The sequence below is a fragment of the Sinocyclocheilus grahami genome, unplaced genomic scaffold, assembly GCF_001515645.1.
Source record: "Sinocyclocheilus grahami isolate Dianchi unplaced genomic scaffold, SAMN03320097.WGS_v1.1 scaffold121.1, whole genome shotgun sequence".
NCBI lineage: Eukaryota > Metazoa > Chordata > Actinopteri > Cypriniformes > Cyprinidae > Sinocyclocheilus > Sinocyclocheilus grahami.
This window is the reverse complement of record NW_015505300.1, coordinates 770164-798113: the sequence shown is the minus strand read 5'-3', so window position 1 is coordinate 798113 and position 27950 is coordinate 770164. Positions and strand designations below refer to the sequence as shown.

Here is a 27950-nt window from a genome sequence, read left to right as displayed (position 1 = left end):
AGTTTCTGTTTCTCTAAATTCACATATAGAAACTTAAATGAAAGTGTGACCTGCTGTGGCTGGTTGCATAAAATGCTTAGACTGGTCTTACAAGTTAGTCATCTAATTTTTGTTTTAAAAATTGGAGAGACTGGAAAAGCATAGCGCAAGACACAAGTCCAACTCAACCAAATACATAAAATCCTGGCAGTGCGTAGATCCAAAAATAGTTCAAAGATCAAAAAACAAATTAGATCCACACACGAGAAATAGGCCAACAAAGCTCATATGAATTTATTGTTCAGAGGCCACAAATAAAGTGCACGGCAATGATGAAAATTGTTGATCCCGAAAACTTTTTTGCACTTTTGCACTTTACTTGTGGCCTCTGGACAATAAATTAATATGAGCTTTGTTGGCCTATTTCTCGTGTGTGGATCTTATTTGTTTTTTGATGTTTTAAAAATTGGTCATAACTTTTTTAGGTCAGTTACAAAAAACATAGATTGGTCTAATTTGAATCTGAAAAATAAGACTGATAGCCCCTTGGATAGCTACTAGTTTTTCAGACTAGTTATTAAGACACACCTTATCTTAACATAAGGGTTTACTTTATGCAACTGGCCACTAATTCAACAATTAACACTTTCAACACTCAATGTGTTTTAAAAAGTGATATTGTATTTTGTTTTTCAAAATCATTCAAAGGTAGGGATTACTTTAAATGTAACTTTATTATATATACTGTGTATGTGTGTGTGTGTGTGTGTGTGTGTGTGTGTGTAAGTCTGTAAAATGATCATATGTTGTATGATCTAGCGTCTTTTCAGTTTATATGTGTATATAAATGTAGTTTTAGATCAAAGTAATCAGACTGTTGTAACCAAGGCACAAAATGCTGCCTTCTGTCTGCATTCTTATCCTGGGCCCCTTCAACATAAAGATGGATTTGGGGAATATGGCCTCTTCCTGAGGCTGCAGATTGGCCTAATGTTAAAATGCACTCATCCCAGAGCTGACGCTGCGGGGAGGGTAAGCCAGTCATGAATAGGACTGCTGATTGGCACAACAGCACACAGATATACGCACTACTCCAGGACTATTTTTATATCAGGGCCAAGCTAAATCATACACAGAGGGTAAGAGATGACGAGACATTCACAATAACCTCCTAAAATGTCTGAAATGTTACTCTTGAGTTAACACTGACATTTCTACAGACATTCTTCTGTAAAATATTTGTCCAGGCATGTATTTTATCTTTGATATCTCAGATCTCAGCTCTGCCTACAAAGGCATTTACTGTACTCTGTTTGATATGTATGGCATGTCGACAACAGGATATAATAATGACCAATCACCAGTGACATACAGGCAACAGGTCGTTTTTCAAAAGCTGCATGCTTTAAAAATGAGCTGAAAGAAAACTTGCATACATACAGCATTTTCTCTTAAGAATGTATTCTCAAGGATCACATGATAACTGGGAAGTAACTGCTAAGTCACAGTGACTTGTCTTGCTGCCCTTCCTGGAAATGAGCAACACTAAATAATTTTCTACTTTTTCAGGCCTCCTTTTGAATCCAGTAGGGTCCACAGTAATAAACCACACACACTGCTGTAAGCTTTATACTTTATTGAAGGAGACTATGTGCACATGAATTCCACTATCGGTGTCATTCACACACACTGTTATTTTGAAATAACTGATTTTCACACTGAAATTACACATATCATATTCTTTCCTAAACCTAAAAGGGACTCAAAAAAAGCCCATTATGTTGTGTATTTGGTGTAATGCAATGTGTTTATGCGGTTTAAGGTTAAAAAACACATTATTTCCCACATAATGTACATTATTGTTTCTCCTCTATGCCCCGTCTTTCTGAAACGCGTAAATTTTTACAAAGCTCATCGTTCTGAAAAGCGAGGTGTGCTCTGATTGGCCAGCTATCCAGTGCATTGTGATTGGCTGAATACCTCAAGCGTGTGACAGAAATGTTACGCCCCTTAACATATTGTGATGCTGTGTCTCCCGGCACGACAAGACAAAACCAATAAAACCCATTACAAACGAGGCATTTGTTGCATCCAGTGGGGACATCATTACTGATTATAATGACTTATACTGTGTTTTTACACGTTGCGTTGCGTATCGTGCCGCGTAAGCATAAAAGCATGTCTGCATTTGTGATCGGAGAAACGACACACAACAAGCGCTACTCTACACTGCTCAAACTCGCATTTGAATCATCAGTGGCAAATTCTTTAAATATAAAAAAATTACTTACAGGCTGTGAGTCAGAAGCGCCAGACTGTCCTTGCAAAGTTGGAACTGCCCCACTTTATAGAACAGCCTTTGAGCACAGACCCATTGTAGGCTATTCTGCAGGTTCAGGAAACAGTCCTTCATAAAATGCGTCACACACGGCGGGCTTGAGTGAGGAACGGCGCGGCCGGCGGATTCGACGAAGGAGCGTCCAGCGGTCTTGCGGCAACCACCTGTGACGACCCCGGGCTGGACTCTGCTTCGTCCACGGTGAAAGCCGATCCGGCGATCCACAGCGCGAAGTTGATGTATTTCCTCAGCGACCAGCATGGATCAGCTCTAGGCATGGATATCAGCCTCTTTTGGAAGACCAACCAAAGTAGTTTCGCTTTCACAACAAAACACACAGCATCTCCACAACATGGCGGCGGCAACAACAATACTGCAGCGAGAATAAAAGTTACGCATTCTTTCTTTGCGTGAACATTTGGGCAGCGTTATGCAAATCTTCCCACATCGTGATGTAGACATGTGGGGGCGTGTTAGAACGAGCCGTTTTAGGAGGGCGCGGACAAGTCTTAACTTTTATAAAGAATATCTCTTTGGATTTGAGACTTTAGTCTTTGCAACTTTACAGATCTTCTTTATGCACCAAGAGCTTGTAACACTCCAAAGAGAAAGGAAAAATTGAAATTGCATCATATGATCCCTTTAAGCACAATTATATATTATTCATAGTTTTCACGTGACGTCACACCCTTACAGGAACGCCCACATGGAGGGCAAAACAAAGCTTTCCTGTACTGACTGGCATTTATTTTTAGGAGGATTGCATTTAGTAGCAATGTATATTTAAAGGCCAAATTCATTATAAACCTTATTGATGATGCATACTTTGTACAGGCAAGCAGATGAAACCAGAATATAAACGCAATGCGCAATGTTTAATATTAAATGTTTTCCCATAGAAAACCATTCTAAAGAAGACGCTTAACCATTTAGCGCATTGCATTCATATTCCGGGCTCATTTGCTTGCCTGCATAAAGCACGCATCATCAGTAAGTTGTGTACTGAATTTGATCTTTTAATATCACTGTTTTAAAGGCACTTTAAGTGTTTTCACATTAAATGTTTTAGAATGTACCGCTGTTTTTAGTGATTGAAATAATGTGGCGGGTGCTTTATATGGATTGCTAATGGCCAAAACTTGTGTTTTGTTCACATATCTTTGTTTTATTCTTTTGAGAGGTGATCTAAATATTTTTGGATTGGAACAGATAGAAAATTGCTTGTGCTGCAGTTCTATGGATGTTTTGCCCGCTAGGTCTTCAAGCCAGTCACATGACTGAAAACTGAATTGACAGTCCTGATATTTTAAGGTTGTAATTTGTAATTGTCTAAATCACATCCTGAAATTTGCCTAACCCTCTGGGCTACACATATTTGTGCTTGAGAATTACTTCACTAGAAGTCGACACAGTATAATACGCTGTTCAGTTCCTGAGGAAATAGCACAAAAGGCTTGAAGTCAGATGACATTCATCTTAAAAAGTTCCTTATGAAGGCGTATAGTACTTTCAGCTGAATTTATAGAACTTATGTGGCTCCGCCCCTTTTCAGCACTGCGCTTGTTGTCTTATGTATTACCTTTGTGTTTCCAAAGCGTGAATGTAAGGTCATACAAATTTGTGAATGAACCGTTCGTTTTAAAAACTTCCCGGTCTACTGACATTTATTATGACATCCACCTTGAACATTACAATGATCATGATAACTTTTGTCAGTTCTACAGTATGTAAATCCACTTCACCAGCTCAACACCCTTCAACAGCGATGCTATAGAGCTACTGCAAAAACGGAAGTTCAAAGATGGCAGCGCGCTTGTTACTCTGTCGCATACGATCTATAAGCAAGCATGGTGATTTTATGGAGCAGATTTGATGTTTTGATACTCTACATTTGTGTTCCCTGCTGTAGCCTAAATCATAAAATACACAGAAACTACCACAGCCTGATGAAAAAATCTTTACTTCTAAGCTTAAATCTTAATTGTGATTACAAATCAGTTCATATGACACTGACATTTGTGAAACTGAAGACCAATGAAAAACATTTGTAGGCACTTGTCTATTTTCTTCTGACTGGTTGGTCTCTTTTGGTGGAGTCTGGCTTATCTAGCAGTGATCAACTGATAAGTTGCCTTTTAAAAAGCTTAAAAATGACTATAAAAACATATTTATCATATTGCATTGCCTGTCGGCTGCTCACAAATGAGTCAAGACCAAGGCTTTACAGTGGCGGCTTGTTGAGAAAGCAAAAAAAACATCTTGAGGAATGTAGGCTGTCACACAGCAGATCTCCTTGATTTCCTTGATCGCTATCAATCTGCAAAGGAATTCCTCAACAAAAGCAACATCTAAACCTCTTCAGCCACAGTATTCATTCACAGAAATACCTCAAACCACAGAGGACCACAATCATGTGAAATGATAACCAACACAATTAGGAAGCGGCCCAAGAACACATGAATATGTGTTCTAGTTTTCATAAGCCTGTTTGAAGTGAAGAGATTCACTGTTTGAGAAATTCAACTGTTTGAGTGTTTTTTTTCTGTAATAGCAGATGGTAGCAGCAAAAACTAAAAAACAAAACAAAAACAAAAAAACAACAGATAATTGCATTCATAAATCTCATTACTAACATCTTGACCTTATCTTCCATTATGTAAGATATTTTGTAGTTTATATATATATATATATATATATATATATAACACACTGTTTTGCATGTTCATTATCATTATTGTCATGCAATGAAAAAGTTTTTAGAGGGATAGTTCACCCAAAAATGAAAATTACACCTTGATTTACTCACCCTCAAGCCATCCTAGGTGTATATGACTTTCTTCTTTCAGACGAATACAATCGCAGTTATATTAATAAAGGTCTTCTGAAGCAAATTGATGCGATTGTGTAAGAAAAAGATCCATATTTAAAACTTCATAAACTGTAATCTCCGGCTTCCGTTAACTGTTTTACGCACGTACCTGAGAGAGTGGCGTTCCAGCGGATGAAGTAGGATGTTGGCATAATATATGTTATTTATTAAACCCCGTGTGGAGTACTTTTTATGATGAATGGATGCACTTAATTGAAATTCAAAATCTCAACATTTTCTTAATATAACTACTCCAATTGTATTTGTCTGAGAGAAGAAAGTCATATACACCTAGAATGGCTTGAGGGTGAGTAAATCTTGGGTTCATTTTCATTGTTGGTTGAACTATCCCTTTAAGGTGCATAGCCTTAAAAATTCTATATATCAAATCGAAAGTAACCCCACACAGTAATGCACCCTTTCTCTTTGTATCACTTTAAACAACTGCCTATGCATCTGTTATATGACTCAGGAAAAGAAAGAAAAAGTTAAACAATAGTTACCCATATGACCAGTTCACTGCTTTCCAGTAAGGTGCATAGCCTTAAAAATTCTATATATCAAATCGAAAGTAACCCCACACAGTAATGCACCCTTTCTCTTTGTATCACTTTAAACAACTGCCTATGCATTTCTTTGTTATATAACTCAGGAAAAGAAAGAAAAAGTTAAACAATAGTTACCCATATGACCAGTTCACTGCTTTCCAGAGTTATTAGTGCTGCCTGGCAGATTCAATACACTAATAGAGCATAGTTTTCTTTCAGCTGACATTGACCGGTGTCTACAGCTCTAATTACAGGTGCAGCACGTAGTGGAATTTTGAGAACTGCTTCTCCAGAATAAAACAAACCAAACATTCAAACTCAATCTGGATTTGCTTTAGTATTTGAGCATAATTTATCATGACCCCTATAGGCAACTGAAAGCACAGCATGCCGTTATAAGATGCTGAAGCGATCAGTGGGCGTGGCTCATCATGAGATACCTTTTACTGAGACGATAGCAGCCACAGGCAGGTAATCTCTACCTGTGCCGAGAAGGTTGGAGGAATAGAGCAGCTCTCAGTTTCGTCTGTTTTGCGTCAGCGGGACTGCGAAGTTTTATGTTGTTTCTTTTTGCGTGTGAACTACTCGAGTCGAGAATATTGGACATATTGTGCACGAGAAGGATATAACAGTCTGCTGCATTTACGAGAAATGGATTCCAACGGCATTGCTGAGAAACAATGTAAGTGTTGAATGAAAACACTTCATTAAAATGAACTGCAACTGTATTAAAATGATTCCGAAATGCTTGCGCGTGTCACAAAAGTCACTCGACGAACTTTTGAAAGCTCCGTTTGAGAGCAGTGAACGTTCAGACCTGTTCACTAAAGCTGCACGCGCTCTTGAGTTTCAGCCACGCGCAACTGAATCTTAACCATTACCCAGCATGAATCCTCGCACTGGTTTATGAAATATTTCATTTAAATGTCGATGTTGCAAACAATGGAGAGGGCAACCGAAGATAAACCAAGTTTATTTTTATGTCATATATTATATATTGGATTTAACTTGTGCACTAAGTTTGAAAATCACACATTCTTTGTCTTCAGCCAGCTATTTCTGTGGATGTCGTATGATGAACGCATGAATGGGTGGTGTATAGTATAAATTGAGTTGGAGGACATAATATGGCTGCCACACCCTTAGCAACTTTGTATTGTCATTTGTTGGGTGTTGTTCATCTCTTACAGTGCTCCAATTTTGCAGCAATATAATAACCTACTAGACTAGGATGGGGCACAGGAGAGGTGTCAGTAGCCTGGAGCAACATTCCGTCGACTGTCTCACATAACATCCCTTTCATTACTTTAGTTCCTCTGCCTGAAACGTCTGTCAAATGATGGGTTTACTCGCTTCTTTAAACCAAGGCTTAACTCATTTTACGGTGTTTTTCAACAGATCACAGTTTTAGAAATAAGGTTACACAAATATTCTTAAAAAGAGAAACCTCTTTTTTTTTCTTTTTTTTTTTAATATTGAGTTTATGCAGGGGGTTTTTCCCCCAGAAGGTGATAAGATGCAACAGTAAACGTGACCTACGTTTGGGTTCTAAAAAGACATCTAAATGACTGCGTGCTTGTTGTGTACACACCTCCTGAATCTCCAGTATCTCTCTCATCCAGACGGATATGAATAGGATCTAACTGTCCACTGAAATGGCAGCAGGAAGCAGCCCAAGGGTTTGTGGGGACAGATAGACCCACTACAAATTGTCTTAATATTAAAAAAAAATAATAATAATTTCATAGAACCCCACTGCAAGTGTTTGCTTTCTTTAACAGAAAGCTATCATTCTGTACATACATACCTTTATGAATCTGAAACAAACATAATGCAATGTCGACAAAAGACAGTTAGGCCAGAACTTTATATGCATAAAAGTGCTGTTGTGCAACTTCAAAAGTTTACAGTGAAAGCTAGGCACAGAAATGCAGAATGAAGTTAAAAATGTGTATAAATTAAACATCAAAGCCACTTTTTATGAATCTGAAACAAACATAATGCAATGTCGACAAAAGACAGTTAGGCCAGAACTTTATATGCATAAAAGAAAGCTAGGCATAGAAATGCAGAATGAAGTTAAAAATGTGTATAAATTAAACATCAAAGCCACTTGAATTAACATGCCCTTTATCTGTTTTATTTTAGCATTATTTATATACTTTTGTAATATTTATTCATATTTTGAAACGGCTTTTATTTTTTATATTTTCAGTTTTCTTGTGAATTTTAGTTTAGGTTTTATTTTAATTTAAACTTGAAGATGCCAAGTTAGAAGCCAAGATTACACTTCAGATTACATTTAGATGCCAATGTTTCAAGTTATTCTCATTTTATATTTAATTTTATTTATTTGTTTATTTTCAATTGATAAACTATTTTTAATGGGTTTTAGTTTTAACAAAAATATCATTGGCCTGGCCCTATACATTTAAACAACACCTCAAAAAATAGAAATTTTTATATTGACATTGCAGTACAAAAACACCACTCTGAATAAAATGCTCTTCACAGAGTATGTCTACCTTATATTAACATGTATGTAAAATAATATTTGAGTGGAATATTTGAGTTCTCACTTGGTTTAATAGACTATGCCAAATGCCACCAGTGAAGCATTAACCACATTAACCCTGTATAATTCTGAAACGGTCATAGAACAGCATATCTAGGGTTAAAGGGATAGTTCACCCAAAAATGACAATTCTGTCATCATTTACTCACCTTCAAGTAGTTCCAAACCCGTATACATTTCTTTGTTCTGCCGAACAGAAAGGGAGATATTTTGAAGAAAGTTTGTAACCAGGCTGTTTTGGGGCACCATTGACTTCCATAGTAGGAGAAAAAAATTCTATGGAGGTCAATAGTGCCCCAGAACTGCTCCGTTTCCCACTTTCTTCAGAATATCTTCCTTTGTGTTCTGCAGAACAAAGACATTCATACAGGTTTGAAACTACTTGAGGGTGAGTAAATGATGACAGAATTTTTATTTTTAGGTGAACTATCCCTTTAACATAAATCCACCGGAGATTATGGGATGAGGTCTGGAGTGTGGCTGCTGTGTTTTGGATTGGCAAATGCAGCCACTAGATGGCGCCATTGCCTCTGCACAGAAAGACACGCCGAAGCCCAACAGGTATTTCAGCAGCTGTCACGCGTGTAGTATTCGTTCTTGTCGTCTCAAGTATAATTTTAATAAGTATACTTATTAAATATTTATTTAAATCAACGTTATTGACGTGTTGTTTGAATTCACTAACAAATATAGCCACTCGATGAGATCACGTATCACTAGTGTTTTCTAGGGATGAACTTTGAATTAGTACACGCCCCGAGTCCGCGGACAAGTGAGTAACGTTAAGACGCAGCAGGTCATTGGGATATGTTTGCGGCTCGCTTATTCAGAAGCAGTTTTGATTTCTGTTGCGGAATATTCACAATATGCAGTGTGTACGAAGACAGCCAGTGCGGACCAAGTCTCAAGAGTCCTTATACCGCGCGCAGATCAAAACAACAGTGAGCAACAACTTGAAACGTCTAGGTAGGACAATAAATATAACAATAATCTTATGTGTAATCTGAGAACCTGACCTTTCATACTTGCCTTTACACTGGCATTCAGTTGGTCATATTATGTATGCAGTTCATTGACACACACCATCTCGAAGGATATCTAGCAACGAGGAAATTATTTTTCCCTTTTGTAACTTGCCTATCTAGAATACAGTGTAAGTAGGGAGCTATTATAGTAAATAGAGCAAGAACACATCACACCTATTGATTCATGGTTGTGTTTAAAGTACTCATTAATACACACCACGCCTTTGTAAATAATTCATTTGTGACCTAAAAGCTGGTCCTGGTTGGTGTCAGGTGTCTGCAGTATGTGTTCAAGTCTTTTAGGCAGAGTCTTTTGTGTTTTACATAAAAGTTTAAGCCGCGTTTTCTTCCTCAGCAGCTGGACTCATAAATGGTTGGGTTCCTTCCTCAATTGGACCACAGAGGGACAATACAATCCTTTTGTTTGTTCTGCCTTCATAAAAAGGATGTTGTGATGTGGGGAAAAACCCCACAAATCTGTCTTTTAGAATGAGCTTTGAAAGAATGGCTATGTGAGCGGTCTTGCTCTTGTCCTCCCCACAGGTTTGGAGGGTGACAAGGACCTGCAGTTCCTGATGAATGGTGGAGATCTTTTGAAAGTCCGTTCGGGGTCATGGAAAAAGACACGCTACTACAAACTCCAGGAGGACTGCAAGACATTGTGGCATGAATCTAAAAAGACCCTGAAGTCCAAACAGACATGTGAGTCCCAAAAGGGATGTGCACAGGGGTGTGTCGGAGTCAGCCCTTTCTTTGCATGTGTGCTCGTGTCCTGGACTGACCCACAATGTGTTTTGTTTGTTTGAATGAATGGTAAAAAGTGTCTCTCAGAGAAGTTACTATAGCACTTCCTTCCTATATTGGATTAATAGCAAATCCACATTTTTAAGGGTAAAATGAATGCATAAAGACTAAATGAAGTTGTGTCATATGTTATTACAGGCAGTATAGCATTAAAGTCTGTGACAGTAAAATTCTCTTTCTTTTTTCAATAGTAAAATCATTTTAACCATGTTGGATACTATTATCAGTTTTGCGCCAACAAAATCAATTGAACTGAAGCCGATGTTCACTGAGTGTGGTTCAAAAATCTTGATAGGCCTATATTTGCAGTACTTTAAAGACATTACTTGTGATTTGTTGAACTATTGGCAAATCTTTCTGAGACAAGAATGGAATTAATACTTTTATTCGGCAAGGATGCATTAAAATTATCAAAAATGGTAGTAAAGATTTCTGTTTCAGATAAATGTTTTCATTTTGGTCTTCTATTAATCAAAGAGTCCTAAAATGTATTACAGTATCCACAAAACATATTTGTGACCCTGGACCACAAAACCTATCCTAACAAACCATACATCAATGGAATGCTTATTTATTCAGCTTTCAGTATGAATAATGTATGATGTATAAATCTCAATTTTGAAAAATTGACACTTAAGACTGGTTTTGTGGTCCAGGGTCACATTTAGTAACACAGTTGTGTTCAGCATTGATAGTGATAATAATAAATGTTTTTAGAGCGTCAAATCAGCATATTAAAATGATTTCTGAAGGATCATGTGGCACTGAAGACTGGAGTAATGACTGCTGACAGTTTGCAGGAACAAATTACATTTTAAAATATATCAAAAAAAGAAACGTTATTTGAAATTGTCATAAAATTTCATATTACTGTTCATATATCATATTTTTAATCAAATTATTGCAGCCTTGGTGAGCATAAGAGACTTTCAAAAACATAAAATCTTACTGATCCCAAATTTCTGAACGGTGCCTTTGTTAAATGCTTTAAAGCACTGCCAAAAAGATTTGTATATCATTTATAAGTGTAACTAACTAAAAGGGCTATTGATGAAACAAATGTTTCACCAAATTATGTATTTGTGTACAAGTTGTGTGTTTTACTACAGCACATTAAAGTTATATTGTCATTTTGTGACTGGTGCTGTAAAACATAAGCCTGGGGCCATGTTTAAAATTTATGTATATTTTTATGCAAATGTCTAAAATCAAGCTTACAGTGCTATTTTATTATGCATGACCTCTTCTACATAGAATTTCCATATGCATATTACTGTGATCCAGCGTTTAACAGCAAGCCCTACTAGAAACTAGGGGGGGAAAACTTGCTTTGAGGAAATGTCTTGTCTTGCAGTTTATTTTTACTTGTTTAAGCATAAATCACTTTAAACATACATATTTTCTTTATCAGAAAATAAAATTGAGATCCTGATTAACAACATTTTTGCAGTTTAAAAAATTGACATCAGTGAATCACAAAAAAAAAAAAAAAGTATTTAAAACATCCAAAATATATGATCAGGATCAGTGGGACCCACATTGTTACACATTACTCCATTATATATTTTCTGTATTCATTTCATTTCATTTTATAAAGTACAGTTGTGATCATGTTTCTTTCTCTCACTCAGTCTCTGTTGAGGACATTGAGGAGGTACGAACAGGTCGGCAGACGGACGGTTTGAGGAAATACACAGAGGAGTCTGTGGAGGGTCGAGCGTTCTCCATCTTGTTTAAGAGCCAACAGAAGGGCCTGGACCTGATCGCCAGCTCTGAGCAAGAAGCCAAGAAGTGGGTTGGTGGTTTGGAGAAAGTCATCTCAAATATAAAGAACCTCACTCCGCAGAAGAAAACAGAGCAGTATCCTTTTCAAACGCCTGTGATTTTGAGGTGCATTTCGAGCATTATTCTTTCAAATCTCTTGCTAATTGTCCTTACATCAGAGTTCTAGCTGGATCTACAGCTGTATGCGCAAAGCAGATAAAAACTTTGATGACAAGATCAGTCAGAAAGAGCTGAAGAGCTTTCTACGAGACATCAACATTGAGGTGGATGAAGACTATGCTGAAATGCTCTTTCAGGTAATATTTCTGTAATTATGCAGGAATCTAACCTAGTTTACCCATCTATAATGTTGTTCTCTCAGTGCTACAGGTACATCTCATTCATGCATTAACTAACAATGAGCAATACATTTTATACAGTATTTATTAAACTTTAAGTTAATAAAAATAAAAATCTTCAATGTTAGTTCATTTTAGCACAGATCCATAAAAGGGGTCATATGATGCGATTTTCAATTTTTCCTTTCTCTTTGGAGTGTTACAAGCTCTTGGTGCATAAAGAAGATCTGTAAAGTTGCAAAGACTAAAGTCTCAAATCCAAAGAAATATTCTTTATAAAAGTTAAGAGTCAGCCACGCCCTCCTAAAATGGCTCGTTCTAACATGCCCCCACATATCTACATCACTATGTGGAAATATTAGCATAATGCCGCCCAAATGTGCACGCAAAGAAAGAAGGCGTGGTTTCAGGAACAGCAGTAGTGTTGATGATGATTTAAAACAAGGAGAAAAAAAAAAGAAAAGAAAAGAAAGAAAAAGCTGAAATTTGAAATTAAAACCGCCAGCAGGTGGCAGCAGATTACTGTTAATAAGTGAGTCATTGCGATTGAAACGAATCATTTAAACGGTTGATTCATTCAAGAACGAAACACCGTCATGTTGCTCAGAGACACAAAACAGCACTGTGGCTGTATTCGGAATGATTTTTGTTGGCGAAATAGAGCAAAAACAAACAATATTGTGTCTAAAACGTAAGTCTCTTAATTAACTTATTGTTTATTGAATTCAATGTCACATTTGTAATCATGGTAATTTTTGGAGAAAAACGGCACTCTTCGTGTGAAATTGAATAACTATATGAAGTGGTAAAAATATATAAATTTTCTGCCATGTCTTGAATTTGTGATCATTCTAAATGCATTTTAATAGACTGAATCATGCAGTGAAAGAAAACACACTAAATGCGCGCACGCACTAGTCTAGACTTCACTTAATCTATGCGTGCGCTCTGTAGGGATGTTTTGAATGGTTTTTGCAAAATACGCGATAATGTCAAATCGCACATCGTTAAAACAACAATTATGATATTATCGCAGACGATATATATCGCACACCCCTAGGTAAGGGGGGTTACATTTCCGACGCATGCTTGTGGTGTTCGGCCAATCACAATGCTCTGGGTCAGCTGGCCAATCAAAGGTGGGAGCTTTGTTGAAAACGACGTGTTTGAGAGAGGCAGGGCATAGAGGACCTACAATAATGTACAGTATTTGAAAAATAATGTGTTTTTTGAACATTAAAGCATGTCAGCATATTCTGTTACACCAAATACACAAAATAATGATCTTTAAAATAGCGTCATATGACCCCTTTAAACCTTATTAACAGTTACAACTTTTGATTTTATTAATATGTTAGTAAATGTTGAAATCAACATTAACTAAGATTACTAAATTCATGTTAACTAATCCTAACAAATGGAACAGTATTATAAAGTGTTACCTACACAAGAAATAACTTGACTAGAAACACCAGTTTCGTCTCTTTCAGAAATGTGACAAGTCAAAGTGCGGATTCCTAGAGGGCAAGGAGATCGAGCATTTCTATGAAATCCTGACACAAAGAGAGGAGATTGAGGTCATCTATGGAGAGTATGCAAAGACAGACGGTCTTATGAGCGCCGCTGACCTGCTGAACTTCCTGTTGAACGAACAGAGAGAGGACGCGTCTCAGAATGATGCCCTTCAGCTTATTGAGAAATATGAGCTTGATGAAAATGGTAATGCCTCAGAATAGACAGTAAAGATGTTTTAAATGTTACAAAATATGCTCTGTGCTTTTGAACTTTCTATTCATCAAAGAGTCTTGATAAGAGTATCTCGGTTTCCACGAAAATATTAAGCATTTACGTTTTTAACATTAATAATAAGAAGAAATGTTATCTTGAGCATCAAATCAGCATATTATGAATGCTTTCTGAAGGATCATGTGACACTGGAGTAATGGCTGCTGAAAATTCAGCTTTGCCTTCACAGAAATACCAAACCCCTCGGAGATCAGATGCCCACATGCCTTCCTTCCCCAGAGGTTAGTGATTGCTAGATGTTAAGGCGCAGTAATCCGCTTGGCCATGTTATACAGGCATATTCAGATGCAAGATTATGTAAGGGATACTGTACATTAATCTGGTTATTATAAAATAGAAAATAAACCTGACCGGGTGCTCAGGAAACCGAGTCTAAGAGGGTTTGTTTTGTAATAAAGACTGACTGATTGTATGCTATCCTGCTTATTACACACCCAATTGCAAATAAGAAATTCAATGGACATGAATTATCAAGTTGAAATTATTTTTATCATGTAAGAAGAAATAGACAATGGAGTAATATGAGAGACATGAAACTACCACAGTGTTGGAGATTGGTTGCCTGGAACGGTGATCAAAATATATAGTAGGGATGCAATTATATTAGCATTCTGGCTGATGCAATTAGCCAAAATTAGAATTATGTTGCTGATAACAATACCTGGAAAACTTTCAAGGACTTATTCATGGACCCAGAAAAAGTATCTTAATCTTGTCTTTTGTCTGAGCAGAGTTTTTAAAAATATTGTATTTATGATGATATGTTGTTGAATGTTTCATTTGTATCTGCCATGTAATAGCCAATGAAGCTGATTTGGCAATAAATTTAAATACAACCAACTAACCAACCAAACAATACCTGGAACTGAAGATTCAATATCTTATTAGAGATAAAAATAAAGAAAAATCCGCACACACTAATATCGGCAGATATTAAAGGGGTCATATGATGCTTTTTTAAATATCATTATTTTGTGTATTTGTTGTAACAGAATATGCTGACATGCTTCAATGTTCAAAAAACACATTCTTTTTCAAATACTGTACATTATTGTAGGTCCTCTATGCCCCTTTCGCCAAGATAATCTAGTGATGGATTTTGTTTGTTTTGGGACTTGTAGAGCTTGTCCTACTGGTGTACTTTGTCAACAATGTGTTTTTGACTTTTACCAGACGACCGAGTATCCTGTGATCCTGTCTTTGGAGAACCACTGCAGTGTGGAGCAGCAGAAGATCATGGCTCAGCACTTGATCTCCATCCTGGGTAGCACTCTGGTCATCAAACCCCTCGGAGATCAGATGCCCACATGCCTTCCTTCCCCAGAGGTTAGTGATTGCTAGATGTTAAGGCGCAGTAATCCGCTTGGCCATGTTATACAGGCATATTCAGATGCAAGATTATGTAAGGGATACTGTACATTAATCTGGTTATTATAAAATAGAAAATAAACCTGACAGGACGCTCAGGAAACCGAGTCTAAGAGGGTTTGTTTTGTAATAAAGACTGACTGATTGTATGCTATCCTGCTTATTACACACCCAATTGCAAATAAGAAATTCAATGGACATGAATTATCAAGTTGAAATTATTTTTATCATGTAAGAAGAAAGAGACAATGGAGTAATATGAGAGACATGAAACTAGCACAGTGTTGGAGATTGGTTGCCAGGAACGGTGATCAAAATATATAGTAGGGATGCAATTATATTAGCATTCTGGCTGATGCAATTAGCCAAAATTAGAATTTTGTTGCTGATAACAATACCTGGAAAACTTTCAAGGACATATTCATGGTCCAAGAAAAAGTATCTTAATCTTATCTTTTGTCTGAGCAGAGTTGTTTTAAATATTGTATTTATGATATTATGTTGTTGAATGTTTCATTTGTATCTGCCATGTAATAGCCAATGAAGCTGATTTGGCAATAAATTTAAATACAACCAACTAACCAACCAAACAATACCTGGAACTGAAGATTCAATATCTTATTAGAGATAAAAATTTAAAAAAATCCGCACACACTAATATGGGCAGATATTAGTGTTGGTAGATATTAAAGGGGTCATATAATGCTTTTTTAAATATCATTATTTTGTGTATTTGGTGTAACAGAATATGTTGACATGCTTCAATGTTCAAAAAACACATTATTTTTCAAATACTGTACATTATTGTAGGTCCTCTATGCCCCGCCTCTCTCAAACGCTTCGTTTTCTACAAAGTCCCTCCTTCCGACAAGCGCAGTCTGCTCTGATTGGCCAGCTGACCCAGTGCATTGTGATTGGCTGAACACCGCAAGCACTCTTCGGAAATGTAACGCCCCTTACCATAATCGCGAGCTTCATCTTTCAAAATAAATGTAAAGACAGCCCGAAAGGGGAACAGAGTCGCGTGACAGACACAGTGATGAAGCTGGTATGTGTTGTATTAACAGAAAGAAAAAGAATAGTAACAATAATAATATATAAAAAATATTAAGCATGTAGTGCAAAATGAATTACTAATGTATGTATATAAACTAGAAGTAAAAATAAAATAAGGGATTAGACAGATTTAGAGAAGCAAAATGTACATCTAAGTAATATAATACAGTAATTGGTACACGTGTAATATATTTTTACAGAGTTCTGCATGCAGGGTCTTAATCGGATGTTTTTCCCATTTGGTGAAATCTTGATTGGGATTTGTCAGTGGACCCCACACCTCACTGCCATAGAGGGCAATGGGCTCAATTACTGATTCTAATATTTTCAGCCAAATTCTAATGGGGATCTCTATAGGACATTGCCGTTTGATGGCGTAGAAGGCCCTGCGTGCTTTATCTCTCAGTTCATTCACAGCATGATTAACACGCCAAAGAGAAAGGAAAACTTGAAATCGCATCATATGACCCCTTTAAATTGGCAGGTATTAAAATTCTATACTATTGTCTAAAGTACAATTTAAACTAAACTCAATCATTGTAATGCTAGTGAATGATTGCATTTAACATTAAATTATTAAATTACCTATTTGAAAAGTTATTCTTTAAAAACACAAAATTCAACATCTGTATATACTGATAATGATAAAATAAAAATAAAAACTAAATATATTAGATGATAACTGATATAGTACCAATGTTCAGTGGTCGTAATTCAGAAATATTTGACTGCAAAATGCCTTGATTGACCGATTAGAAGGGTTCTAGTGAGCAGAGTAATAAACCAAAATAAAGGGTGTCTGTTTGGAGTAAATGCACACCGGAGTATGTGCCATTTATTTGTGTAATCTAAATTACAAATTGAATATTTACTTAAAATGTTTAAAGATAGAGATTGATTTAATCCAGTAGCTGTGGCTTCAGACGTGAGACCCAAGGTAATTTTTCAGCCTGTCTGAACTGGAGATGCTTTCAGGATTCTGTATGGAATGTCTGGAATTTATACAGCTGCTCTCTATTTAAAATCATCGCTGCATCTCAAACTCTCTTTGTTTCAACCAATCCCAATAATTAAAATGCCAGCTCTTCAAAAACACAAGACTGACACCGTCAGCACATCAATTATGTTCACATACAGCACAGCTATGAAATGAGGAAATAGCAAATACAGAGTTCCGTGATGATGTTGGTTCATCATGGTTTTGTGGTGAACTGCTTTTAAAGACCATGCATTGGATTACTATGGTGACTAGTGCTTTGTCTGCTGGGGAGCGGGTGATTATCATAGCTTACATAACCGTGTTTTCCATTCCCCTCATTCAAGGTGTGGCCTGTCCTGGACACTGTCACAGTCAACAATAGAAACACTGCTGCTCTCCAGTTACAGCAAAAGCTTCTTAAAACTGCTGTGTTAGAAACACAGAACGAAATGTCAAAAGCAATATGCAGTAAATATGCTCTTCAGATTTTGTGCATTTTCTCTATGTAGAAATATTAAAATTTGATAGTATTCTGCACCATTAAGCCGAGATATGAGAAATTGATTTTTTCATAGACGACTGTAAGTTCCTTTTGGTGACACTAGTTGTTAAATGCACATTTAACTGCTACCTATGTAAAATAATTGCATTAAAAAAAAAAGAAAACGGAATCAGCAAAACGAGGCAAAACACAAAAATAACATGCATGACTTTCATTGGATAGAGTAATTTGGGTAAAAGCATCTGTTAATTGAATAAATGTAAATAGGAGCTGATGGCAAAATCAGCAGGCTCACATTTAATGGCTGTGTTGTGTATTATTTAGGAACTCAAAGGCCGGTTCATAGTCAAAGGGAAAAGACTAGACAAACTTGAGGACATGTTTTCAGAGGAGTCCAAAACAGCAGAGGAAGACAGTGTAACAGAGGAAGAAGATGATGAAGGTGACGAAGAAGACCAGGAAAAGAAGTCTAGTGTAAGCTGATTTCTGTGCTCTCTTTTTTGCGTATGTATGTGACCATGGAAGGAAAAAAAAGTCTTTATTTCTTTTTAATTAAGTTATTTATATTTATTTTATTTTATAATTACACATACCCAAAACAGAAAACCAAGTTGCTGAAGTTGGCGAAGGAGCTGTCTGATATCGTGATCTACTGCAAAAGTGTCCACTTCCGTGGCTTTGAGGATTCCCGGGACAAGCAGTCCTTTTATGAGATGGCCTCCTTCAAAGAGGGAAAAGCTGTGAAACTGGCGGAGGAAGCAGGTGTGATGTCATGCTCCGACACAACACAGGCTATGAAATGCATAAATACATGTTATGAGATGCAGACTTGGGGCCCGTTCTTCGTACGTCGCTAACTCTGTTAGCTGGATTTGATTGTTGATGATTTGGCATGATCTTGGATTGTTTGGTTCTTCGAAGCTCATCCTGCTCATCCTGTTGCTGTCAGCAACAGGTCCATAAAGTTAAACCTGCTCGGGAGCAGGCTTATTTCATGTAAACAGGATTAGATTGCATCTTTTTAAGCAGAATTGATATTTAAAATCTGTCCGCTACCACCGCTACTTTATTACAAGAGTACCCTACTAATCCAGGCACAATAATTTAAAATAATAATCATTTAAAAAAATTATTTAAAGATAATATAATAATGTTGTGTAGTCTTTAATACTATAGACACAGCCAGTTTTACTCCCTGAAAGATTTATTTGTCATAAAATTATTACTTCATAATTGTGTTCGAGTCTTACACACATGCTATACAGATAATGTAGAGTCGTGCATTAATTTGAGTGATGACAGCTGAGTGGCTTGATGGAGCGCAGGAGATGCAGATAACATGATCTTGACCCTTAAGAAACTTTAAATAATGCTGTCACGTAACAAATCTGTTCAAATATAAAATTAAATGAATTGCTAAGTACTACATTGAAATAAAAATGTAAAGCCTGTAAAAATATTAGAAATCGTGAATATAAATAATTGGGAATCATGTAAAACATTTTTATAAAATAAAAACTGTGCACATTTCATTGATCTATTATAACATTAATGTAGTTTTGTTCGCTTGGCTGTTTCCTTATAAAAGTCCAGAAACCTTTTGACCAGAAAACCAGAAGTTTTTCCGTCAGGTGTCTTTTTTTAATTATATAATTGTCTTGCCGCCAGCCAATCACTGCATTGCTGATCGTGGTTTCGAGTATCGATACATAGCCCCTTTTAAACCAACACATGAATGCGCAATTATCTCAGATAACTCAATCCAGCCATACTAATCATCAACAACAGGTGCGTTCAAAGAACCGAATTAGCCAGATCCTGATTAGCGAGATGATATCATCTTGGATGTGACATTTCATCTCGGATGTAATAAGCGACGTATGAAGAACGGTCCCCTGGACTCTGTTCAGCTGCACAGATTCATTACTCTGCGAAATAGTCAGAAATGTGCATAATCTCACAGATGATGGTTCTGCTTGAGGGAGACCTTTGACACACAACTTTGAATATGGAAACGAGCAGGTGACTAAGGAAAAGAGCCATTCAGATTTTTCTCTCATATATTCATCACTTTACTAGACCGCAAAAAGAGAGACATTTTATTCATAAACAAAATTATCTATTAAAATATAAAAAATGATCTCTTCAAATCTATACAAATTTCGTCGTTTAGTAAAATAAGTAAAATATGGTCATTTACACGGAAGGCAAAATGTTGATTAAAAGTGGTGAAAGACTTGGGAAACTTGAAAGGTGGTTGCCAGTTACAACATCTAAAACAATATACACTCCTGTTCAAATGTTTTGAAGTCTCTAAGATTATTAAAAAATAATAATAATAGTTTTATTCAGCAAAGATTCATTTAAATTGATCAAAACTGACAGGAAAGACCTTAATAATTTCTATTTCAAATAAAAGCTGTTCTTTTGAACTTTCTATTTATCAAAAGTTTCCATAAAAATATTAAGCTGCACTTTTTTAAAGCATTTTTAACACTGTTGATGATAATAAGAAATGTTTCTTAAGCACCAAATCAGCATATTCAAATTTTGGAAGGATCCTGTGACACTGAAGACTGGAGTAATGATGCTTTAAAATGTATAAAAATAGAAAACTGATATTTAAGATTGAAATAATATTTCACAATATTACTTTTTTTATGTATTTTGCAGAAAATGCAGCCTTGGTGTATATACCAAGTATATATATGGTATACGGTTGTGCACATTTTGACCTTTTCAGAAACCTGTCTATTTGTCAACTACCCAGACATATTCCTCAGCTAATAATTGTATTTTTCTGTCACAGCAAACGATTATATCCATCACAATACAGACAAACTCAGCCGGATTTATCCAGCAGGACTGAGGACGGACTCCTCAAACTATAACCCTGTGCCTCTGTGGAATGCAGGCTGTCAGATAGGTAACGAAGATGTGAATTTTTATACCCACCATACAACTGACACTAATGAGGCATGTGTATATTCAAATCTAGTCATAGTGGAAGTTGATGTTAATGTCTCACTGCTAAACTGATTTTAAAGCTTTACGATTTCTCCGATCCTGATTGGAATGATCCGATTTATCTCCCTTTTCTCCAGTGGCCCTCAACTTCCAGACACCCTGCCCAGAGATGGATATGAATCAGGGGCTCTTTCTCCAAAACGGACAGAGCGGTTACAACCTCAAGCCTTCTTTCCTACGAGACCAAGACACTAAATTTGACCCCATCACTCTCTCCAAGGGACCGTGGTTAAAGAATAAGAGTCTTCATCTGATGGTAATGGATCTACACCTTTATTTTAGCACATGGACTGTATCTTTATGTCAGTTGCATGTATTTATTTTTTTTAAATGAGACTTTTCCAGTTACAATGCTACATGTTAAATGTGCGCTGCTGTTTCTGTTTGTCTAATAGGTAATCTCAGCCCAGCAGTTACCCAAAGTGAGCAAAAGGGAGTCCTCTATTGTTGATCCCATTGTGAAAGTGCAGATCTACGGTGTGCCAGCTGATACGACTGTGGCGGAAACGCAGTACATTGAGAATAACGGTACAATAACTCTCTAAATGTGCTCTGTCAGGACTCTCCTCAAGATCAAGATGTTGCCTAATCGCTCTCTGTTGTCTCTCAAGGCTTCAATCCCATGTGGAATGAGAACTTCCAGTTTAATGTGCGTGTGCCCGATCTAGCCCTTGTGCGCTTTTTGATTGAGGACTACGACTCCAGTTCGAACAACGAATTCATTGGCCAGTACACACTTCCCTTCAACTGCCTAAAGAACGGTTAGTGTGTTGTAATACATGCTCATCTCTGTTTGGGACTTTTTTTTTTTTTATTAAAAACTTAAAATTGCTGTTGCTGTCTTAAGTATGCATGATAAATATTACTATAGCCACATAAGCAAACAATCCATAGTATTGTGTTCATATTGTAAGTGGTGTATTTGTTATACCACAGGATATCACCATGTGCCACTGCTCACTAAGAAAGGAGACCACCTTTCCTCCGCTGGGCTTTTCGTTCACATCATGGTTGTGGATGCTGAATAACACATGATGGTGCAGGTTTTATACTGTATCGGAGATGATCTTATGTGGCTATATTCAACAGCGCAGACGTCTCAAAGGGTCGGAAAAAATGAGGCAGCTTGAGTGATTCTTATGGGTAAATGAGAAATGGTGGGAATAGAGCAACTTTTCTGAAGGTGCAATATGATGGTCCCACATAACCTTTTTTTGTACTTTTTCCAATTTGTAAAATACATTTATACATTTTAGTATGCCAAATAGATGACTTAATATTGAGTGTCAACCTTAGTCTTAGTTAAACTGAGCACTGTTTTTAGTTATTCAGAATTTAGCGAGGAATAATTTGGTGGAATTACAAATAAACAACCACTCCATCCTCTGGGTAGTTTCTCTAGATACATGTTTTAAAGCCTGCATTTGAGTTTGTATCTTTGTCTTTTATGTAGTTACATACAACATCTGATTTATGTCGTCATTAAATGAGGTACTTAAATTGTCATATTTTTGGCTGATACTCATAAAATCAGTGATTCTGATACAACATTACCAACTGTATACATCTATGTAAAGACGAAATAAATGTTATTCAAAACTGTAGTGTTTAAGTTCTTTTTCTTCTGTAATTGCTTCGACCAGATAAAAGTGGCATAAAGAAATTGTAATAAACATCAGGATCAGTCCTGCCATATTTGGCAGTTTAGACACTTTTTGGTTTCACATCTACAAAGCCATAAGAGTGAGCTCTAGTAGTGTGGGCATCCAGTCCACATGAAAGCAGAAGAACCACCACATTACTTTAACGTCACACAACTTCCTATTTAACAGCAGCTGATTTAAGAATTTGATGCATATTTGAAAGAGTATCACTTCATATTATGTCCAACTTTTTAAAACATGCTATGATAAAGTACATATGAAATATTTAAGATTCTGCACTATTTGTAGGTGACCAATTGGCAAATTGATCATGCGATTCCTTTGTATGGGTGGTCTGTTCTTTGAATCATCTCAAGTCATGCTGAAGAACATGATCAGGATTTACACAAACTTGTGGAGTTCATGCAGCTCTTGAGCTGCTGCCATTAAATCAAAGGAAAACACCACATTAAGACATTCAAAATTCATTTAAATTAAACTGATCTCAAAACACTATACTGATCATTTGTAAATTAATTTTAAATGTAATTAAAAATATTAAAATCAAATGCGAAATTAAAGCATTTCTATTAAATCTCAGACTTTGTACTGCAATTGTAAAGCTTTTTTGTTCCCAGCATTTACACATTTTCTAATGAAGAAATGACATTAGAATGTTTTAACATGACAAACTTTATAACCATAAAACCCAATTACTTGCCTGCTGATTCTGTAAACTAAAATCTCTCAACCACTTAAGATATGCTAAAACACCTTGCAAGAGCTGACGTTTGCTTAGGAGAAATGGTAAAACCTGAGGATACTTCAGCACACTGCAATATAAAAGAAATCAAATAGAAGGCATCGTGTTTTTTAAAAAGGTGCTTTAATATAACACGTCAGAGTCCGGAAGAAAACTTACGACAACCATGAAATCAATTCAGCTTGAAATATAATCCAAACATCAACACTGTACTGAACTGATTTCAAACCCCCGAGTCAATCTGTGGACCATTTAAAGCAGGGCTGTCCAAACTCGGTCCTGGAGGGCCGGTGTCCTGCAGAGTTTAGCTCCAACCCCAATTAAACACCTGAACCAGCTAATCAAGCTCTTACTAGGCATAGAAACTTCCAGTCAGGTGTGTTGAGGCAAGTTGGAGCTAAACTCTGCAGGACACCGGCCCTCCAGGACCAAGTTTGGACAGCTCTGCTTTAAAGTGTCTTGTATGGCTTACTGAAAAAAATATAAAAGAAGACTTGAGATATTTAAGTGACATCACAAAAACATTGTGTATTAAAAACAGCACCTGACAGTTTAAACGTGAAAAACACATGGAGAACAGAAGCAAACAACATCAACTGTGAGCAAAACCAATAGTGTCCTGCAGAGTTTAGCTCCAACCCCAATTAAACACCTGAACCAGCTAATCAAGCTCTTACTAGGCATAGAAACTTCCAGTCAGGTGTGTTGAGGCAAGTTGGAGCTAAACTCTGCAGGACACCGGCCCTCCAGGACCAAGTTTGGACAGCTCTGCTTTAAAGTGTCTTGTATGGCTTACTGAAAAAAATATAAAAGAAGACTTGAGATATTTAAGTGACATCACAAAAACATTGTGTATTAAAAACAGCACCTGACAGTTTAAACGTGAAAAACACATGGAGAACAGAAGCAAACAACATCAACTGTGAGCAAAACCAATAGTGTTTCAATGCTGTCAGATCACCCAGAGTCTACCGTGTTCAGAGAAAAAAGGTGAAATTTGCAAATGTGAAAAGTATTGTGTTTCACAATTAGAAAGAAAAGCTAGGAATCAAAAATAATAGCAAGCCAAATATCCAGGCAGTCTGAAAGATCCGACGATTGAAGAGGCTGTACAGCACTTCAACAAGCAGAACAGCAGGTGTGGGCTAACATAAGCATACATCTCAAATACTGACAGAAGATCATAAACGTGAGAATGAATCGTTCTCCGTCGCGGAACAGGATGAAGAGAGAGAGAGGTAGACGATGAAAGACTGAGGGGAAAAACAAAAAAAGGACAATGTGTAGTGACCAAACTGTGACGTGGTGGACTCTGGGCAGAGAGAGAACGAGAGAGAGGTTATTGCCAGTCCAGCAGCAGATCGGGACATCCCGCCACTGCTCCTCTCATCTTAGGCACTGCGGTGATGGAGATTCTGCACAGCTTGCACCAAACACTTTCAAACCCCCTCAGAATCTCACTGGGAGAAAAGGGCTCTGCTTAGCTCTTCAGGAGAGCAAGAGGACAAGAGTCAAACCCTTTAAGGGCCTACTGCGTCCGTACTCCCGTTGGGACGATGCTCTGGAACAAGCTGCACAGTGCTCTAGTCCCTGGGCTGGTACCCTACTACAGGGAGGTCTTTTGTAGTGTAGTATACAATGGTAGCAGCAGCAGGGTATGGTGTAAAACAAGTTGAAACTAATTAAAAATATAAAGATGGACCTGTATCAATTCTCAATAACTCAGGACTCAAACAGAAAAGAATTAAAAATGATAAAAGGGATACATTTGCAATTGTGCATCCTGGTTTCCATAAAGGACACTTCCCCTTAAAAACACTACCTGGGGGGAACAACTGCAGTGTCTACACTACTTCACCAAAGGCATTCAGATCAACGTAGTTTCAAAAAAGACTAGCGGCTAAAATTCTGTTTTTGAAATGTCCAAACATTTGTCTCCAGCACCAATATTAGCGTCAGGCCTGTTTGCTGAAAACAAAACGTACTTCAGCATCAGATTGCGAGACAAATATTAGCGATTGGCACGATACAATCTTCGGTTTAAGACTGTTTCTTCTTGGTTAGTTGGCAAAAGAGGCTGTGGTATTGGAGACGAGTAACCTAACAAGTGCAAATGCATTCCTTTCCTCTTAGAAAACAAACTAAACATACAAGTCTAGATAATAGTCTCGGTCTATATAATGGCACAAGCTAAAGCTAAATCTAAAATAAAAGGAGCACAAGAAGAACAAAGATGGAGACGTGTACCCAGCTTTACATAATTAAAAATCTCTGGCCTCTTTAACAGTGCTTTTATAAAAAGAGTCTGACCTGCCTCTGTTTTAAAGCATATATTCTTGTAAAGATTAGGTTCTCTGGAAATATGTTGTGTACAAAATGTTAATTTTCCTAGTAAAAATTACATTCAAAAAAGGCACTTTGTTGGGTCGGAGGAAACCCCACAGTCCTTTAACCATACGGATTTCTACCTGCATAGCAACACCTCAGAGAATGGTTATGACTTGGATATTTCATTTAAAAAAAGGGAAAGAAAAAGTAGTAGTTGATTTTTTTTTTGGTTTATCATAAGCACTTTTCGAAAGAGAAATATTTGAGTGTCCATTAAATGTTCAAAGTCTGTTTATGTCACTGTGCATGTCCTGGTTGGGAGCGTCGGTGGTATGGGTGAGGTGAGGACTGCAGGCTGGAGGAGGGAGGAGCGAGGAGCGAGGAGCTGGGAGCGGAGCGGCTCCTTCGGAGGACTCACACTGGCCCCTCACCGCCGAGCACTGCGGCTCAGACTGCTACCTGCCCCTCAGGTTCTGCAGCACCCCGTACACGTCCTCCTCTTTGCTCAGTCCCTCAAAGAAAGGCAGCAGGTCCAGGAGCTCCATGTCATTCATGTCATCAAACCACGACTGCACGGGAACCTTCGCAAGACAAACACACACACAGTTATGACCTGACATGGTCTAATAACCAGGTTATATAATCTCATTCATGTTCTGAAATGTCACTGGTCTCCAATCTTCTTTCACATAACTGTATATTGAACATTAAATATTGCTGTATTTTGTCACACCGTGCAGCACTTTCACTTTCAGTGTGATGAAAAGAAAAAATTGTTGCCAGAGTGTAGTTGTACCGGTTTAGGACACAGTGTGAATTGTTGCTGAAATTGAAGTAGGTACCAAATAAAACAAAAAGAACAGGGATGGGAACCAAGAAACATTGTTTTGGTAGTGATTTGTCTCTGCAGATTAATGCGGTTTGTGAATGTGGTAAAGACTTGGTTTGGTTTTTTTATCATTAATGACTTTTTTTTTTTTTTAACTACACATTGTCATATGAACAGCCAGTTCAACCATGTTAACCAATTTAACTCAAGCCTAAAATAAAAAAACACTAATCTTAAACTTTGTTTGATTCACTAAAAAGCATAATTTGGGAGACTTCAGTGGCTCTGCTGTATGGTTGTGATTCGCTAAAAGAATCTGACTCATAAGAGTCAATCGTAACTCTGAACGTCATGTTTAGGTTTTTTTTTTTTTTTTTTTTTTTAAACACAACTCAATCCCCAACACTACTATATAAACACAAGAGCACCATAAAGGGAAATTTTTTCTTCGAACTCTATTTTTGGTTTTTTTTTTTTTTTTTTTTTAAACACAACTCAATCCCCAACACTACTATATAAACACAAGAGTAACCAAACTACGATTTGGTTTAGACTTTCACAAGCAATCAAAACTCACAGCATTTTCAGGATGGAAAATGTAGGAAGCAGGGGAGTTGTCCACGATGATGACGTTCCTGAGCTCTCTCCCGAGCCGACTAAGGTCTTTGACGTAGTTCCCTCTGTGGAAAACGCAGGATTCCCGGAAGAGTCGCACCCGAAACACACCCCACTGGTCCAGCAGATCAGCCACCGGGTCAGCATACTGAAGCACACACAGATACAACAGACACTTACAAAAATGTTCAAGGAGGATCTTCAAACTGCTTAACAGGCGAGTCACTGTAGAATCATACAGCTGCTCCCTGCAACAAATACAAAACAGAGAAAAAAAGCAAGCTGCTAGAGCAACGTAACACTATTTCCATGTCTATGCAAATGAAAATGTCTACAATGAGGACTGCAAGGAAACCTACATACCATAGTCAGATATGTGCCTGTCAATAAGAAAGCTTGCTATTAAAGCCAATGAGCCATTATGTTCTCGATATAAGACACGGAAGCAACCACGTGATCTAAACTACAATGGGCCGCATACATTCTCAACAGCTATTGTGTCACTAACAGGTATGAGAGGAACAAAACACATCGGAGACATCGGCTACAGATACAGCGACAAATGAAACTTCACAGCGTATCGTAAAAGCGGCCAAACTCAAACAATGTGAGCTTTCAAAGGTGAAGGCAGCAGCGACTGCAACTACTGGTACATGGCACGCATTCTGGAAGAGTCACAGTTGCCATAGAGACACTTACCCATGCATTAGCGGCTAAAACAAACGCAGGCCACACAGAGACAGAGAGGGGGGGGGGATATTAGCAGAGCAGGT

The 27950-nt window shown here is 37.2% G+C and overlaps 2 protein-coding genes across 3 annotated transcripts in view; one reads left to right on the top strand and one right to left on the bottom strand.

Moving 5' to 3' along the window:
• The first annotated feature begins 6172 nt into the window (after positions 1 to 6172).
• Positions 6173 to 22588, top strand: LOC107589883 (1-phosphatidylinositol 4,5-bisphosphate phosphodiesterase delta-1-like). Its single transcript, XM_016278458.1, has 13 exons — positions 6173 to 6416; positions 9878 to 10036; positions 11770 to 11998; positions 12090 to 12219; positions 13752 to 13985; positions 15241 to 15393; positions 18297 to 18446; positions 18575 to 18734; positions 20782 to 20898; positions 21077 to 21255; positions 21395 to 21527; positions 21611 to 21760; positions 21936 to 22588. The coding sequence occupies exons 1-13, from the start codon at positions 6386 to 6388 to the stop codon at positions 22025 to 22027; spliced, it is 1917 nt and encodes a 638-aa protein (XP_016133944.1). The 5' UTR covers positions 6173 to 6385; the 3' UTR covers positions 22028 to 22588.
• A 1818-nt stretch (positions 22589 to 24406) lies between these two features.
• Positions 24407 to 27950, bottom strand: part of LOC107589830 (CTD small phosphatase-like protein) — a 13790-nt gene continuing 10246 nt past the window's right edge. For both annotated transcript variants that reach the window (XM_016278376.1, XM_016278377.1), the window contains 2 exons: positions 27140 to 27325; positions 24407 to 26314 (listed from right to left, as the gene is read on the bottom strand). In XM_016278376.1, the coding sequence (XP_016133862.1) occupies positions 26189 to 26314; positions 27140 to 27325 (312 nt within the window). In that variant the 3' untranslated portion in view covers positions 24407 to 26188. The remainder of the gene's footprint in view (positions 26315 to 27139; positions 27326 to 27950) is intronic.

Excerpts from the sequence above, each read along its gene's own strand:
- LOC107589883 (XM_016278458.1), top strand. The coding sequence starts at position 6,386 with ATGGATTCCAACGGCATTGCTGAGAAACAAT. Across the intron at positions 11,999-12,089 it reads CCGCAGAAGAAAACAGAGCA|CTGGATCTACAGCTGTATGC; the intron begins GTATCCTTTTCA and ends TCAGAGTTCTAG. Across the intron at positions 12,220-13,751 it reads ATGCTGAAATGCTCTTTCAG|AAATGTGACAAGTCAAAGTG; the intron begins GTAATATTTCTG and ends CGTCTCTTTCAG.